Raw genomic sequence first — 16,799 nt, forward strand, 5'->3', positions numbered from 1 at the left:
CTAAGATTCTTTTGGCTAGAATGAGTCAGCAAGGGGAGAAGTATCAATTTATGTGAAATACTCATTGTGTACATAAGGTGGCATTCAGTAGAGAGTGTCAATCTACTTTTCCTAGTCAGAAATAATTTAATTCATTACAGTCAGTAAAATATTCATGAATGAACGATATCATGTGTCAGTCTGATCAAGAAGATCTAAATATAATCTCTTATAATCTTCTCAGTAATTTGTTAGTTTAACTATTAGTATTTTATGTCATATTTTCCATTCACAGTCCCTTGTTTGAGACCTTCAGAATGGAGCCTTTTTGCCTGTTAGGTCACACTTTGTATCATATTACTTATAGTTGTGAAAATGAAACCCAATTAAAAGTATCTGAAAATAAGTAAATAGATACTTTTGAAAATTTAAAATAAACCTGTGTCTTTTTCTCTAAAATCACAAAACCACAAAAAAAAGTAGGAGTAAATACTGTGAAGCACTCCATACCTTTTTGAAAGGTAAACTTGTCTTTATTTAGTTTTATATCCCACCATGTGGATAAATCTTGTTAATGACTTCAGAAGGTTGTGATTTGCTTTTTGCTACCTCTTCTTCCTCCTTATAAAAAAAACTGATGTAAAGTTGTCTAGAAAGTGGTTGATGTAAAGATGTTCAGAAACTGTAGTAAAGTTGTTTAGAAGCTGGTGTAAAGGTGTTCAGAAACTGGTGTAAAGTTGTCTGGAAACTGGCTGTTATAAAGTTGTTCAGAAGCTGATGTCAGGAGTCAAGATTATTTCAAGTTGTTTATAAACTAGTGTAAAACTTCTGGATACAAATTTGCAAACGCATAATAGGCTTCAAAAATAAAGAGTTCACCTGATTTCCTAGGTTACCATGAGTACATCCTATTCATTTGAACATTTGTGGATAGTTGTCATATTGGCAATCATACCACATCTCCTTATTTTTATATTGTACAACATTTTGTAAGAATGAGATACAAAATGAATTTCCTTATTGTGTTCTTAAGGCTAAATCATAAAAGTGACATTGACCTTTCATCTCTGGCCTTGAGATAAGAAAGGCTTAATCTCATAAATGGGAACCAATGAAACTAAATTGGTGAAAACAAGGATGTCATGTTAGTTTTTAGTGTTTACAAACTTTTAGAATAACTCTATCAGTTAACCTCTACAGGATTTTCTCACATTGCTAATATCTTAACTTGACTATTTCATTTAATATTTATGAAGTTTAACTTTTCTTTAAGCATTACATGCAAATGTGTGAATATCTGTGTATTCCTTACCCCTATTTTGCCTGAGACTTCTTTGCAAAGTGGGTTATTACTTTAAAAATCAAATATTTGCTTCGGTGGTCTTTTGCTAGTGAGGTTGTTTCCATTGAATGCCCATGCAAGGTTCAATCCCAGGTTTTGTCAAACCTAATTGTAAAGCTGGCATAATGTTGTTGTTATTCCTCTAATCATGCACCATTTAGAGAATAAGAGCAAAGACTGGAAGAGTGACTGTTGTATTACAATATAGTGACATGCTTTGACAAGGACTGTTACTATGTCAGTAGGACTTATAAACATCCTTTTCATGATGTCTGCTCTAGATCAAAATTTGGTATAATCGCTCTCAATTTGATGAAAAATAAGGAGATGTGATAATAAAAAACTTTCAAAATGACGTGAATTTAAGCAATTTTAGGTCACCCTATGGCATTCAAATAAGGGCAAACCCTCACCATATAGTCGGCTATAATAGTCCCCAATATGACAAAATATGGAACAATTCAAATAAAAAAAAAACCTGATCTATGACAAAATAATAAATGAACTACAAATATGACAGTCAGCAACCAACAACCAAAAACTAAAGTACAGGTTCATAAATACTAACTCGCATCAAAGACAAAAGACGTTTATTCACATTTACCTAAAGCTACTCATTTGTCGCTTGATATTAACGGTTTTATAATAAGCACCAGTAAATCAATAAAGAGTAAAATGTTTTTCTTTAGAATATACATCTATTTTGAATTAAAGAATAGGTGAAGAGATTATACGCTTTTTAACAAAGTAAATGCTGTGTTAATGGTAATATGTACAAACAAAGAACATGATGTAGTAACGGTCATATGTACATGATAAGTACATTCTGTGTTAATGGTAATATGTACACACAAAGTACATGCTGTGTTTATGGTATATGTACAAACAAAGTACATGTTGTGTTAATGATAATATGTATAAACAAAGTATATGATGTGTTAATGGTAATATGTACACACAAAGTACGTGCTGTGTTTATGATATATGTACAAACAAAGTACATGCTGTGTTAATGATAATATGTACAAACAAAGTACATGCTGTGTTACTGGTAACATGTACAAACAAAGTACATGCTGTGTTGCTGGTAATATATACAAACAAAGTACATGATGTGTTAAAGGTAATATGTATAAACAAAGAACATGATGTGTTACTGGTAATATGTATAAACAAAGTACATGCTGTGTTACTGGTAATATAAACAAACAAACTACATAATGTGTTACTGGTAATATGTATAAACAAAGTACATGATGTGTTACTGGTAACATGTGTGAACAAATTACATGATGTGTTAAAGGTAATATGTATAAACAAAGTACATGATATGTCAAAGGTAATATGTATAAACAAAGTACACGATGTGTTAATGGTAATATGTACAAAAGAGGGACGAAAGATACCAGAGGGACAGTCAAACTCATAGATCGAAAACAAACTGACAACGCCATGGCCAAAAATAAAAAGACAAAGTACATGATGTGTTACTGGTAATATGTGTGAACAAATTACATGATGTGTTAATGGTAATATGTAAAAAAAAGTACATGCTGTGTTAATGGTAATATGTGTAAAACAAGTACATGCTGTGTTAATGGTAATTTGTATTTTTCTGAAATGGAGATGAAGAGTATACATTAGTTACTTTCTCACAGGAATTTTAATGCTTAATTCCATAAAATAATTCACACCGGGTATCCCGATCCGAAATCCGTAGAGGGATCCGATTCCCGAGAAGCAATTAATTAAAAGTGTGTAACCGTGGGTAGGTCAAATCTGGATCCTATTCCTGAGGAGCAATTAATGAAAAGTGTGTAACCGTGGGTAGGTCAAATCTGGATCCTATTCCCACGGAGCATAATTCCTTCGTATGAATCGGATCAAGAGTTTACTTGAATAAAATCTTCTTCGGAAAAATGCCCCGTATTAGGGATGCCATGCATAGGCTTTTTTTTTATTTGCAAAATAACAAGATAAACAGTAGATAGTATTATCTTCTTATTATGCTGTTTCAAATAATATTATGATAACCATTTTGTCCTCATCACATTTAAATATTTTCTACGTAATAGATGTCGTTTCACTTAACATTTCATGTATACAGATACAGTTAATATATATTAATAATAATTGTATATAATTATTTACTTTGCAGTTCATTTGTAATGTTTTTTCCCTTATCCCAAATGATTGTCATTGCATTTTTGAATAGATAAATATATAATAACAATTGATATAATAACTAACAGTTTGTGTTACATTAGACACATATAATACATATTCTAAATATAAATATTTGTAAGGATAAAGGAGAAATTCCAGTCCATAATATTACTTTTTGGAAAGATACAGTGGACTTCCCAACTATGTTTAGTTGTGATAAGTACTTGTCTGAAGGATATAGTAAAAGATTCCAATCGGTATTGTGCAGTAGGAGACCGGTTATATGGTATATGTTTCAAACCATAGTAATTCTAGTCGAAAGTATGATGTCCCTTTCCAGTTCTAATAAGTATGATTAGTACCTTCAAACACTACACAAATTTGTAGTTACACGTGCATCACGACGGTTGTCAGATGTGGGGCAGGATATATTTACCCCTCCTGAGCAACTGAGATCACTATCGGCTTAAGATGGGGTCCGTGTTCCTTAGTCTTTATTTTTCTATGTTGTGTTTTGAATAATGTTGTTTGTCTTTGGTCGTTTTTACATTTTTTGCAATGGTGTTTTCATTTTGTCTTCGACTTGTGCGTTTGAATATTCATTTGATATCTTCCGCCTCTTCTATGCGTAATGATTTAATACAAAATAGGTCAAATATTATTAAGTAAGTCTAAATCAAGTGACGACGTTTTTTATTAATCAAATTTGAAAACACATTAATTAGCAAAATAAGAATGTTATCTAGGTTGTATCCAAGAGTCCAGTCTACAAGCATACCCCGATGTTAGCGTAGACTTTTGTATCCAAGAGTCCAGTCTACAAGCATACCCCGATGTTAGTGTAGACTTTTGTATCCAAGAGTCCAGTCTACAAGCATACCCCGATGTTAGCGTAGACCTTTGACGCATGTTATCCTAATTTACAGATTATGAAAGTTCTTGACTCTAACTTTGACTTTTATCAATTGGTCAATAGATTGGCTTTAAAAAGAAGTCATTTGCAATAAGAAAATATGGCTGATATCAGTTAGAGCTTATTCTTTTGATATAATCTATTTGAAATTTTTTATATATGTAGTGCTTTTGAAAAAATAAACAAACAAAAACGTCCTGCATTGTAAAAAGAGGGTGGGCAACAAAAACGTCCTGCAGTGGAAAAGGAGGACGGGTAACTATCTGACGAGCAGCAGCCCGACCTAGTGCTCCAACGACAAAGAAAGCTGATCCAAAAAAAGCATATCGTTGATGCAGTTAGTTAAATTGAAACAACCGAGCTATGAGAAATTCATGGCTCCGAAAATTCCTTAAATATTGAAAGCATTGAAATTCAGCTCTTCTTCAGAATCAAACGATTAAAACAGATTAAATATTGTTAATAAATTGCTGATTTCATTTGAAATTAAAATCTTTTCTCTCATTGTTTTCGAATATTAACTATGTAGCCACATCTTTCGAGTCTTTGTGTATTTTGAGATGAACAACAGGTAAAATAACCTGTAATTATCATAGTCAATTTAAAAGTTATTGTGAACTATAGATTCCAAAAATGCCTAATACTTTGTTGTTCTAGTTAAATAATTCCTAATTGTTTTCTATAACACCTATATGAATAACCAAAGACAAAATTTTAACTTAACCTACTTATATACTTTAACCCAGGGTTTTTTTTGCGTCTGATGAGATAACATTTTTACTGTCATGATTGTGGAGCATGCGTGTGACTGAAACATATAATTTGATGTGTTTACAAGTTGAACTGCGATAGTTTATCAAAATGGAGGGCAGACTTGATGGCAAAAGAGCTCTCGTTACAGGAGCTGGAAAAGGTTTGTAGATACATTTCTTAGTTTTTGAATATATTTATATATTATGTTACAGGAACATAGGAACCGGATAAGTTTCTTAGTTTTTGAATATATTTATATATTGTGTAACAGGGACATAGGAACCGGCAAAGGTATGTATATATATAAAGCATTCAATTGCCTATTAGACTGAAATACGGGAATCGGAAAAGATTTATAAAGAGTTCTTGTTACAGGAGTAGGAGATATGAACAGTTGTTTTATATCCAAAGCATTACACATTTGCTGTATTTTCGGTTTCTGGATATGGTAAATTATAATTTTTTGTTTATAAATTAAAAACATATTTACCTGTTGATTCATTGATTGTTGATGTAGATATTTGAATCAGGGATTTCGTTACAACAGGTTACTTAGGGCTTTGATTATTATTTTTTTCATTGATGCATTAGATTTGGCTTAGTGGTCAAGGCTGTGCCTATGGAGAACTTATTACAAACGGGATATGGCAGCCTGGTATTTGCAGTGGTGTTATTTGTGGAGCACTGGGTTTGGATGCTGTCCGCGTGTACTCGATGGTCCTTTAATTTGGTGGACATGAGGGTCTTGTCTCAGACTGTTTGTATCGTCTTTACACTTGATCAGTTGAATCCACCATTTTCTTCATAAGAAAATGCCTGTACCAAGTCAGGAATATGACAGTTGTTATCCATTCGTTTGATGTGTTTGTTTTTTGAATTTTGCCATTTCATTGGGGACTTTCCTTTTTGAATTTTCCTCGGAGTTCAGTATCTTTGTGATTTTAATTTTTGAGTGTGTACTGATTGATACTGATTGATACTTTGGTGTTTGGGAGAACAAGATTTGTCTATTAAATTTTATTTGCTTTAAACTAGCTTTTAGTAACTGTGAGTACTCTTAAATCGGTATTTTGTGTCTTTTGTCTTTATATCATTTTTTTTTTTTTTTTTTTTAGCTTCGTTCCAATTTGATAAATCAAACCATTTAAAACTGACTTTTTATTTGTTCTTACTGTTGCACCGCTGTTCAATGATGATGGAGGATTCGGCGCTTGCAGGCATATTTAGCTCCGGCGCATTCTTTGTGTGCCTGTTCCGGGTCGGGAACCTAAAGTTCTGTGGTTGTTGATAGTTGCTGTCTGTCGTGTCTTTTATCGTTTATTGTTTTGTCATAAGGTAGGCCTTTGATTTTCTCGTTTGGGTTGTTTTACATTTGTCATGTCGGGACCTTGTTGTTGTGAAAGATAATGTCAACTTAACCATTCCTCTGGTTATTTCTTTTTTTTTTCAACATATAAGTATTTACTATTTTTAAGGAATCGGTCGAGAAATCGCCAAAAGAATAGCTGAATGTGGTGCTGAAATATTCGCACTAAGTAGGACGCAAGAAGACCTTGATAGTCTGAAAGCAGAGGTAATATACATAAATCTTCGCACTAAGTAGTACACAAGAAGACCTTGCTAGTCTGACAGCATAGATAGTATATAGAAACTCCTGAAGTAGAGGTGATTTACAAAAAAATTTGAAGTCTGAGGTCATTTACAGATGGCGTGGAAAAATGAAAAGCAGTTTCATACTCATACTAAAATATGCAAAGATATCTCAGAGGTAAAACAGATAGTGTGGTATAAGTGGTAATTTACAGATAGCATGAACTAAGGGCTAATGTACAAAAAGCCTTAAATCAGAGGTAATATATGAGAGTCTATCATTAAAAATGTGTCACTCTTACGTCAAATTTTATATCTTGGATACTAAGTGACCTATCATTGTACAACTTGGTGCAAGGAGAACTTAAAATTTAATCTCACTGTACGGCTTGGTGTAAGGAGAATTCTTGTGTAGCATATCAGCCTCCCATACACACACACACAAACCAATCTGGATTATATTTCATCAGTATTGACTTGTTCGAATCTTTAATACTAAGTGACTTAAAATTCTATAAGTGGTGTAAGGATGAATCTTATAAAGATTATATCAGAATCCCCCAAAATAGGTCACTATGTTCTACATTTCACACTTCATATACTTGTATTCAGTATTACGTTAGAGTAATTTTCAGTAATAAGACATAAGTATAGGTTTCATTACAACAATTTCCAGTGAAAGGGATATTGCTCAGAAGTACACTCTGTGATTAATTGATCCGTTCCAAATTGAAACCCAAGCTTATTTCTTAGATCCTTATGGATCATATTCTGGTCCGTTTCACATCGAAGTTAATTTTCTTTTAAAGAACTGTTTCCATTTTATAATTTAAAGGGGCATTAGCTGCGATTTAGACCAAAATTTGGAATACGATTCTTTTAGTTTCAAGTTTTAATGAAAGCGAAAGCTGGAAATAATATTTCGCTTTAAGCAGTCAGTTTGGTCCAAATTGGTCTAAATCTGCTCAAAAACATCGGTGATGTTTTTATAAATTTGCGAGTTAAATTTTAATCTCACTGAATCCATATTAATGTGACCTTCAATTTAACCCCTTAGTTTGAGATGAGTTAGGCGTCTTCAGTTATTAATAGGCAAAGAATGTTAACATCTAAAGATAAACAAGGGTGACCCATTTGGTTAAATGATTCGATCCACAAAAAAATCATTCTTATACAGATAAGAACGATGATTAATATATTTTCTTAACCTATGATATGAAATCAACCAGACCTAGAAAAATAAAATTCCACATGCTCGTTATCTATTTATGTTTGTATCGGGTGATATGACCGTTGACACTCTACAATACACAAGAAATACTGATACATATCATCGAGTCCATGTATTGTTAATTGGTTTTTTTTAGACCTTTTTGTAATTTTGATATAAAAAAGTTTTAGAATGTTATGAATCAAATATGAGAATTTGAATCAAATAGGTGAACAAGAATTTGACAGCTAGTGCCCCTTTAAGGTGTGTCAATTAAAAATAGTAGCGAGGCAAACTTGTAAACATGAAAGGTTATCTTTGTTTTCATTTTTAAATCATCAATTAAAGGGGCATTAGCTACGAATTAGACCCCCAAATAAATAATAAAATGACCCTTTTTTTAAACATTTATAAATAAAGGCAGTCATTTTGATTCATTTTCGTCAGAATAAGCTAACACACATCGCTCATGTATTATTGGCTTGCAAGTCAATACTTTAACCTCATTTGATCCGTATTCATATGTAGGATTAAATATTGTCCGCCATGAAATTATGCCCACTGGACACTTTTCCACAATAAATTTTGTCCACGGACAAAATTTTATAATGAAATATCGTCCGGACAATATTTACCTATGAAATCGTGTCCACAGATATGAAAAAGTGTCCTTCAAAGAAAGGACAATATTTCATATGAAAAGGTGTCCTTCATAGAAAGGACAGCATTTCACATGAAGTATTAAAATTAGCATGGGCGTATTGTCTCTTTTAAATATTGCATGTTAACTTGAGTATTGAATTCATACAAAATGTGATCATCCCCATGTGGAATTAATCATAAATTAAACAATAAAACATATACTATAACACACAAAAAACAGTAATACATTTTTAGAACTTAATATAAACTATGTGAATAATAATGCATGTAATCTGAGACTAGTCTCAGATGTAATTCATTTCAATGTCAGTTGAGGCTGGTGGATACTCTTTGTCAACATCTTTTTATAGCTACGATAATTAAAAATGCTTTGGAATTCAATACCTTCAATTTTGTTTATGTCAAATTATAACTGGTTCTTAATTTGTTTGTTTTAGTAATAGAAATTCAAATATATAGCTAAAACATTTCAGTGACTTTTTTTATTATCTCCCTTTAGAACTGATTTTCAATAAATGGACACTTTTCTACAGTAAAAAGTGTCTTTTATTTACAAGACAGAATTTAATCGTATTTTATGGTGAAATTATGTCCGATTGAAAGGACACTTTTTCACAGGATCGGACACATTTAAATACACATTTTCTATGAAAAAGTGTACGGGTGGACACATTTTCACAGGACACTTTTATGGCTCACACATGCAACCTTTAATTTGAATTTGGAAACGGGCTGCGCATGCGTTCAGCATGTAGTAAGCATGTTCATTCGTTGAAATGAAAAGAATGTCAACATTGAATAGTAAAACAAGGAAGCCACCAGGAATACCCATTTCGTTGACTAACCTGGCCTACAAAAATCATTCTTGTATACAGGCAAAACAATGGTTTACATATATTCTAAATCTATAACATGAAATCAAACAGACATAAAAAAAATCGTCATTATTCGATTTCACGTGCTTATCTGTCTATTAATATCTGGTTTTTTTGTCGAGCCTGCGATTTATGTCGCAGAAAGCTCGACATAGGGATATTGAACCGGCGGCGGTTACGGCGGCGGCGGCGTTAGCTAACTTCTTAAAAGCTTTGTATTTTAGAAGGTGGAAGACCTGGATGCTTCATACTTTGTTTATAGATGCCTTATGTTACGAAGTTTCCGTCTGTCACATGTCCATTGTCTATGACCTCATTTTCATGGTTCAGTGACTACTTGAAAAAAAGTTAAGATTTTTTGTAATGTTAATTTCTCTCTTATAATGAGTAATAGGATAACAATCATTGGTATGTACGTACCTTGCAAGGTCCGTCAGGCAGTTTTCACTTGACCTCGACCTCCTTTCATGGATCAGTGAACAAGGTAAAGTTCTGGTGGTCAAGTCCATATCTCAGATACTAGAAGCAATAGGTCAACTCTATTTGGTGTATGGAAATATTTTATGATGTACATGTCAGTCTGGCCAGTTTTATTTGACCTTGACCTCATTTTCACGGTTTATAGCTCAGTGTTAAGTTTTTGTGTTTGGTCTGTTTTTCTATTACTATAAGCAAAAGGTCAACTATATTTGTTGTATGGAAGGATTGCAAGCTGTAAATGTCTGCCTGGCATGGTTCATCTGACCTTGACCTCATTTTCATGGTTCATTTGTCAATGTTTAGTTTTCTTGGTTAAGTCTGTATCTTAGAAACTATAAGCAATAGTTCAACTATATTTAGTGTATTGAATGATTGTAAGGTGTACATGTATTTCATGTTTGGTTTATATGACCTTGACCTCATTTTCTTGGATCATGTTAAGTTTATGTGATAGTTGTAGTAAAGCTTTATATTTAGAACTATCACATAATATCAAAGCATGATTAGTAAAGAAAACGAGACATTTCAGCGTGTGCACTCTTGTTTTATGTTTATATGTGTAAATTATCATCGGCAGTCTTCTGAGGTTAACTCGATAAATAATTAGATGGCGTCTAGTCTAAAATACGCACGAATTGCTGATACATTATAACGAGTCTATGCATTGTTAATTATTTATTGTTTTGTTTTTTTTTGGACTTTTGGTAATTTGGATATACGTTTTAGTATGTTATAAGTTTGGTGAACATATATTTGACAGATAATAGCTTTAAGATCAGAGACGTGTATATTTACCATATATGTCTCTGTTCAAATATAGGGGAAATTTCAAGTAAAAACATACCTCTACCAAATTAGACCACGAGAGATGAAAAATGGCTAGTAAAAGCACACACCATGTGTTACACCCTCAATCGACTCATACCCCAAAAATACTTTGCTTGCTAAAACATTGTTCTGGTGATTCCAGGTACCAAATATCAACATAATGAACGTGGACCTACAAGACTGGGATAAAACAAGAGAGGAAGTCAGTAAGATCGGTCACATAGACTTACTGGTCAACAATGCTGGTGTTGGCTGTAGATTGCCATTCATAGACACACCAAAAGAAGAGATAGATAGGTAAGAATATATACAGAAATATTTATAATTGTGTCTTACTTTACACTCTACATAAACATATTTTTTTTACTGTTGTGCAGTTTTGATGTACTCTATTGTAGAACAACGGTAACTGTATGTATTTCATCTTCCTCGAAGGCTTAAGTTAAGTTATAATATACACATTGTCCTAAGTTAGTTATATATATAGATAAGGAGATGTGGTAACTATGATTGCCAATGAGACAACTATCCACCAAGTTCAAATAAAGTGGATGTATACAATTATAGGCAACCGTATGGTCTTGAACGATGAGAAAAACCCATACCGTATAGTCGGCTATTAAAAGCCCCGATCTGAAAAATATGTAACAATTCAATTGAGAAACAAGCGGCCTAATTTATAACAATACAATTTACGAAACAATATGACCAACGACAACCACTAAACTACAGGCTCCTGACTTAGGACAGGCACATACAGAATGTGATGGAGTTGAACATGTTTGTGGGTGCTCAACCCTCCCCTAACCTGGGATAATGGTATTACAGCACAACATAAGTACAAACTATAAAAATCAGTTGAAAATGGCTTCATTCATCAGATCGATAAAAAGCAGAAAAACGTTTAACAAAAACACAGACCGGACGTGGCAGGGTATTTATACATCCCTCACAATACACATTATCCCATGTTAAGTTATATTATACACATTGTCCTAATGTTATAAAAGTTGTATTATGCACATTGTTCATATATGGGACAAATTGTTGCCTATACGGTTTATGCCGATCGATAGCATTTGAGACGTTTTTTGTATATTCAGTAAGAAAGTACTATATAATCATGAAGGCAGCAACAATGAGAAATCGCACATTTTTTTCAAAAGAAGGCGAAAGATACCAAAGAGACATTCAAACTCATAAGTTAAAAATAAACTGACAACGCCAAGGAAAAAAAATGAAATAAAACACAAATACACAAACAACAGTTTACAAAACACAACATAGAAAACTAAAGACTGAGCAACACGAACCCCACCAAAAACCGGGGGTGATTTCAGGTACTCCGGAAGGGTAAGCAGATCCTGCTCCACATGTATTCTTTTTAAAATTTGGGAAGAAAACTAAAAACATAACAAAACTCCATGCCAAAATAAAAATAAAACAAAATAAACGTAAGAAATTATAAATTGAGCATGAAAATTCCCCATCATTGTCAATCTTAAAGGAGAGGGTGGACAGGAGGCCCCCCAACTCCCACTTTCTTTCCCCTTACTCCCAGACGAAAATCGGTCAATAAATTTTCCCCAAAATATCCCAACTTTTACTCCCCCTCTTCGCTCAGTTAAACCCCCCCCCCCCCCTGACTCTTACTTCTCTCTTCCCTGACTCCTGCTTCCCTCCCCTTGACTCCAGCTTCCCGCGCCTCATTCCCAATTTCCCTTACCCCTGTCTACCTCCTCTTAAAGATAATGATAAAGGTAAGATATAATGGACGGTTTTATCTACAACCCTTTTGCTTTCTTTTTTATATTCTGTCATTGATATCGTTATTGATTCGCAGTTAAAATTCATGTTCGAATTGTTTCAGGTTATATGATGTCAACGTTAAAGCTGTGTTCAATGTTTCGCAGGTAATCATTATGAACCGCCAACGATAAGTACCGATTATCAGGTTGTCTGCATATTGATATTTTACAATATCAATATGCAGATAACCTGATAATCGATTTATCGGGCTGTATTTGCGTCTTTGAAGTGTTTTCTTTATTTCACTAGCAAATCGGAAGATGACTTGATAAGTTCGTGTCAAACTTATCAACGTCGGTTCAAACATTATGACGTCGCTGATATGTCCGGGTCAAAGTTATAAAGGCCGAGTCATCATATTCGACGTCACAAAGCCGTGATATGCAATTTTATTAAGAGCTGAGCAGAGTGATATAAACAGTGGGACGGGCGATAAGTTACATTTCCAGGGCTCTCCGTACGTTTGTTTGCCGGTACCAGACCAGATTAAAGATTTTGGTCAGGGTAGCTTACCATGAAGTTTTGTTCGCATCAACTTGAAACTTAGTACTAATATTTGTTACTAGTATGACTTGACCCTTTTAAATTGAAACTAAATTCAAATGTGCATTATAATTTGATCTTTTTGTAAATATGTCAACTTGATCTTTTACCTACATTTCGTGGTTCGATGATCATGGAAAGGTGATATTGCGACCGGGACAGGGTGTTATATTGACATAAATTCATGTTTTTAATTGAACTGAATAACAGTTTTGTTTGATTTGCACACTACCAGGAATCCGACGTAGACGTCAGGGCACATACCGTACACCAAACAATCTTATGTAGACGTGGATAGTAGATATAATTTACTTGCGTTTCTTCCACCTTTTTTCATTTTATATACTATTTTTTTCTTTTTCCTCCAATAGGAGTTATCATTAAACTTATTTCAATTTATTTTTATTACTAAGTCCATGTGACAGTTATGAATAAATGCAGGATTTGGATTTACGTCAATTAGGCAGCAACCAAACGACAAAAACAACCAATGAGTTGTAGGGGTCAACATTCAGACTTTAACAATAGACATATGACTTTATATATACACATCATACAACAAAGTAGTATTTATAACTTTGTGCTGGTGTATTTTATATATAATTCATCCATGTCAGGTTGGTTTCTCAAAAAAGAGCAGAACATCTGACCATATGTTTGTTTTAAAAACCATATTAGATAAATATACTAACAGAAAAGGGGGGAAAATTTATGCTTGCTTTGTGGACTTTAAAAAGGCTTTTGATAGGGTCATACACTGTGGTATTAGATACAAATTATTGGAAAATAACATATCTGGAAAATTTTATACTATTTTAAAAGACATGTACAGAAAAAATGAAATGTCGGTGAAAGTGGGTAATGTACTAACGCCATCTTTCAGCTCGCTAGTTGGGGTTAGGCAAGGGGATGTTCTAAGCCCAAATTTATTTAAGCTTTTCATTAACGATCTGCCTCCAAGATTTGAGTCGAGTCCAGATGCTGTTTATATCAATGGGCGTAGAATTGATTGTCTTATGTACGCCGATGACATTATTATATTATCAAACCCTAAACAGGGTCTGCAAACCCGACTTGATAACCTGCAAACTTATTGTATTGATTGGTGTCTAGATGTTAACTTGTCCAAAACAAAAGTTTTAATTTTTAACAAGCCTGGAAAATTTTTGAAGGAATCTCTTTGTTTAGATAATGAGGCTATAGAATGTGTTAACAGATATAAATATTTAGGGATAGTCTTTACTTCCAGTGGTCTTTTTCAGCAGGGGAAAGAAGAGCTATTCAAAAAGTCCTTAAAGGCAAAATTTAAACTACAAAAATCCATGTCAGCTTGTAATCCAAGTATTGATACTGCAATCCATTTATATGATCACACAATAAAACCAATTTTATTATATTGTAGTGAAATCTGGGGTACCTTTAAGATTAACTCTGCTGCTTGCAAGAAAAAAAGTGATTATCTATTTGAATTAATTTACATAAATGATTATTTGGAAAAATCACATTTCAGGTATCTAAAATATATTCTTGGTGTAAATAAAAAAGCCTCAAATTTGGCAGTGTTATCAGAGGTTGCAAGATTTCCTCTTTATTTTTCTGTCATTATATCTATGGTAAAATATGTACACAGGCTTAACAAATTGGACGATGGGTTACTTTATGATGCTTATGTTTGTAATAAAATTTTAGATGCAGGAAACATTAATTGTTGGTATTCATCTATGAGATATGTCCTTCAATCACTTGATATACAAAATTTGAATACAAAGCTCAATAGATTAATTAAATTTGTAAAATGTAAACTTTGTAACAGTTTTAAAACATTTTGGGGGGTCAAAAGATCTGATACCTTATCACAAGGTAATAGTAAATTAGAAAATTATTTCAACCTCAAGACTGACTTCGTAAAGGAGGCTTATTTATCAATTAAAGATTTTAATATAAGAAGAGCTATATGTAAATTGAGAATAAGTGCACATGATCTTAAAATTGAGAAAGATAGGTATAGTAAAAAATACATAGAGAGAAGTCAGCGTCTATGTCATCACTGCCTATCACATGGATCAAATTCTATTGAAGATGAGACCCATTTCACAGTAAGTTGTCCTTTATATAACGAACAGAGAAAATTATTATGGGATAAAGTAAACAGTTTTTGTAATAATTTTAAAGAATTACCCAAGGATAAAAAATATTTCTGGCTGTTCACAAATGAGCATTTACCAACTCTTATGTGCCTAGGCAATTATATAATTAAGTGTTTAGAAATAAGATCCAGGTGGATACAAAATATATAAAATTATTATGCAATTATTGTTAATGTTATGTAAGACACATGATGTGTTAGGCTCTGATCCTGTCCAATATATGATAGTATTATATTAGGATATAGTTTTTCTTTTTTCCAATCATATTGTGCTTAATATTGTTGTAAATGATGCCCTTTATGGGTTCTTGATTAGATTAATAAAATTCTTATCTTATCTTAAAATTCTTATAGGAGGCAGATTAGAATAAACAACGTTATAAAAAAAAGATGTGGTATGAATGCCAATGAGACAATTACACCAGAGGTGAAGCTATTGGTCACTGTACGGCCTTCAATAATGATCAAAATCCATAACATATAGTCATCCACAAAAGGCCCCGACATGACAAAATGTGAAACAATTTAAACGAGAAAAAAACAACGGCCTGATTTGTGGCAAATCAATAAACGGAACACAAATATGACGAACAAAAACCTACAAAACCACTGAATTACAGGCCCCTGACTTTGTACAGGCACAAACACCTACAGAATGGGGTGCTGGTTTAATATGTTTGTGAGCGCATTACCCCCCTCCCCTTACTTTGGACATTGTAACAGCACAAAGTAAGAATCAACTTTAAAATCAGTTGGAAATACTTTTATTCATCAGATTACCACGAAGCAGAAAAACAAAACAAAACAAAACAAAACAAAACAAAACAAACAAACAAAACAAACAAACAAACAAACAAACAAACAACAAACAAACAAACAAAAAGGACAAAAGACAAAAAGTAACTGAAAACCAATGATCTGATTTATGATATGAAAAAAAAGAAAAACAATTGACGGACAGCAACCAACGACTACCACTTAATTTCAAGTTTCTGACCTTGGACATCCACATATAAAGAATGTTGCGGGGTTGAACATGTTTGCTATGTTTTATCCACCCCACCCTTAACCAGCTGTGACAGTTCTTAGTGTAACAGCACAGCATATAAAAGAACTGCACAAACCTGTCGGAAAGTGCTTGACTTATCAGAACGGCACAACACACAAAATATACTAACAATTAAACAGAAGGCACAAAGTAACGACCAAAAAGTTCTCGAAGTTACTGAAATCTAGTTAAGGTCAATTACAACAAATGAATAATCATGTATACCCAGACTAAAATATCAATCAGTACACTTCCAATAGATTTAGTGGAAAGACGTCATAATCAGTCCGATGTAAGGACGACCTTGTGCATTGAAAACATATTATTGCTTCATAATAAATGCAAAATCTGCAACAATGACGATCTGCCATTTTGGCAGCTGTGTGCAGTTTTATTTAGCTTCTGCATAAAAATCACCCGAATTCCAATTAACGAAAATTGCCCATAGAAAGGA

General features: G+C 33.1%; 1 protein-coding gene across 9 annotated transcripts in view; it reads left to right on the forward strand.

Annotated features, from left to right (window-relative positions):
* The window catches only part of LOC127708788 (carbonyl reductase [NADPH] 2-like), a 107,061-nt gene that overhangs the window by 46,919 nt on the left and 43,343 nt on the right, over positions 1-16,799 (forward strand). For 2 of the 9 annotated variants that reach the window (XM_052213917.1, XM_052213919.1), the window contains exons 1-4: positions 5,171-5,313; positions 6,629-6,726; positions 10,942-11,096; positions 12,670-12,712. The exons of 1 other annotated variant lie outside the window; for it this stretch is intronic. In XM_052213917.1, coding sequence (XP_052069877.1) covers positions 5,262-5,313; positions 6,629-6,726; positions 10,942-11,096; positions 12,670-12,712 — 348 coding nt within the window. In that variant the 5' untranslated portion in view covers positions 5,171-5,261. Of the gene's footprint in view, positions 1-5,170; positions 5,314-6,628; positions 6,727-10,941; positions 11,097-12,669; positions 12,713-16,799 lie in introns of those variants that run through there. 6 more of the 9 variants (XM_052213915.1, XM_052213912.1, XM_052213916.1 and 3 more) reach the window with 6 other exon arrangements.

This window comes from Mytilus californianus, unplaced genomic scaffold, assembly GCF_021869535.1.
Source record: "Mytilus californianus isolate M0D057914Y unplaced genomic scaffold, xbMytCali1.0.p SCAF_7, whole genome shotgun sequence".
Classification (NCBI taxonomy): Eukaryota; Metazoa; Mollusca; class Bivalvia; order Mytilida; family Mytilidae; genus Mytilus; species Mytilus californianus.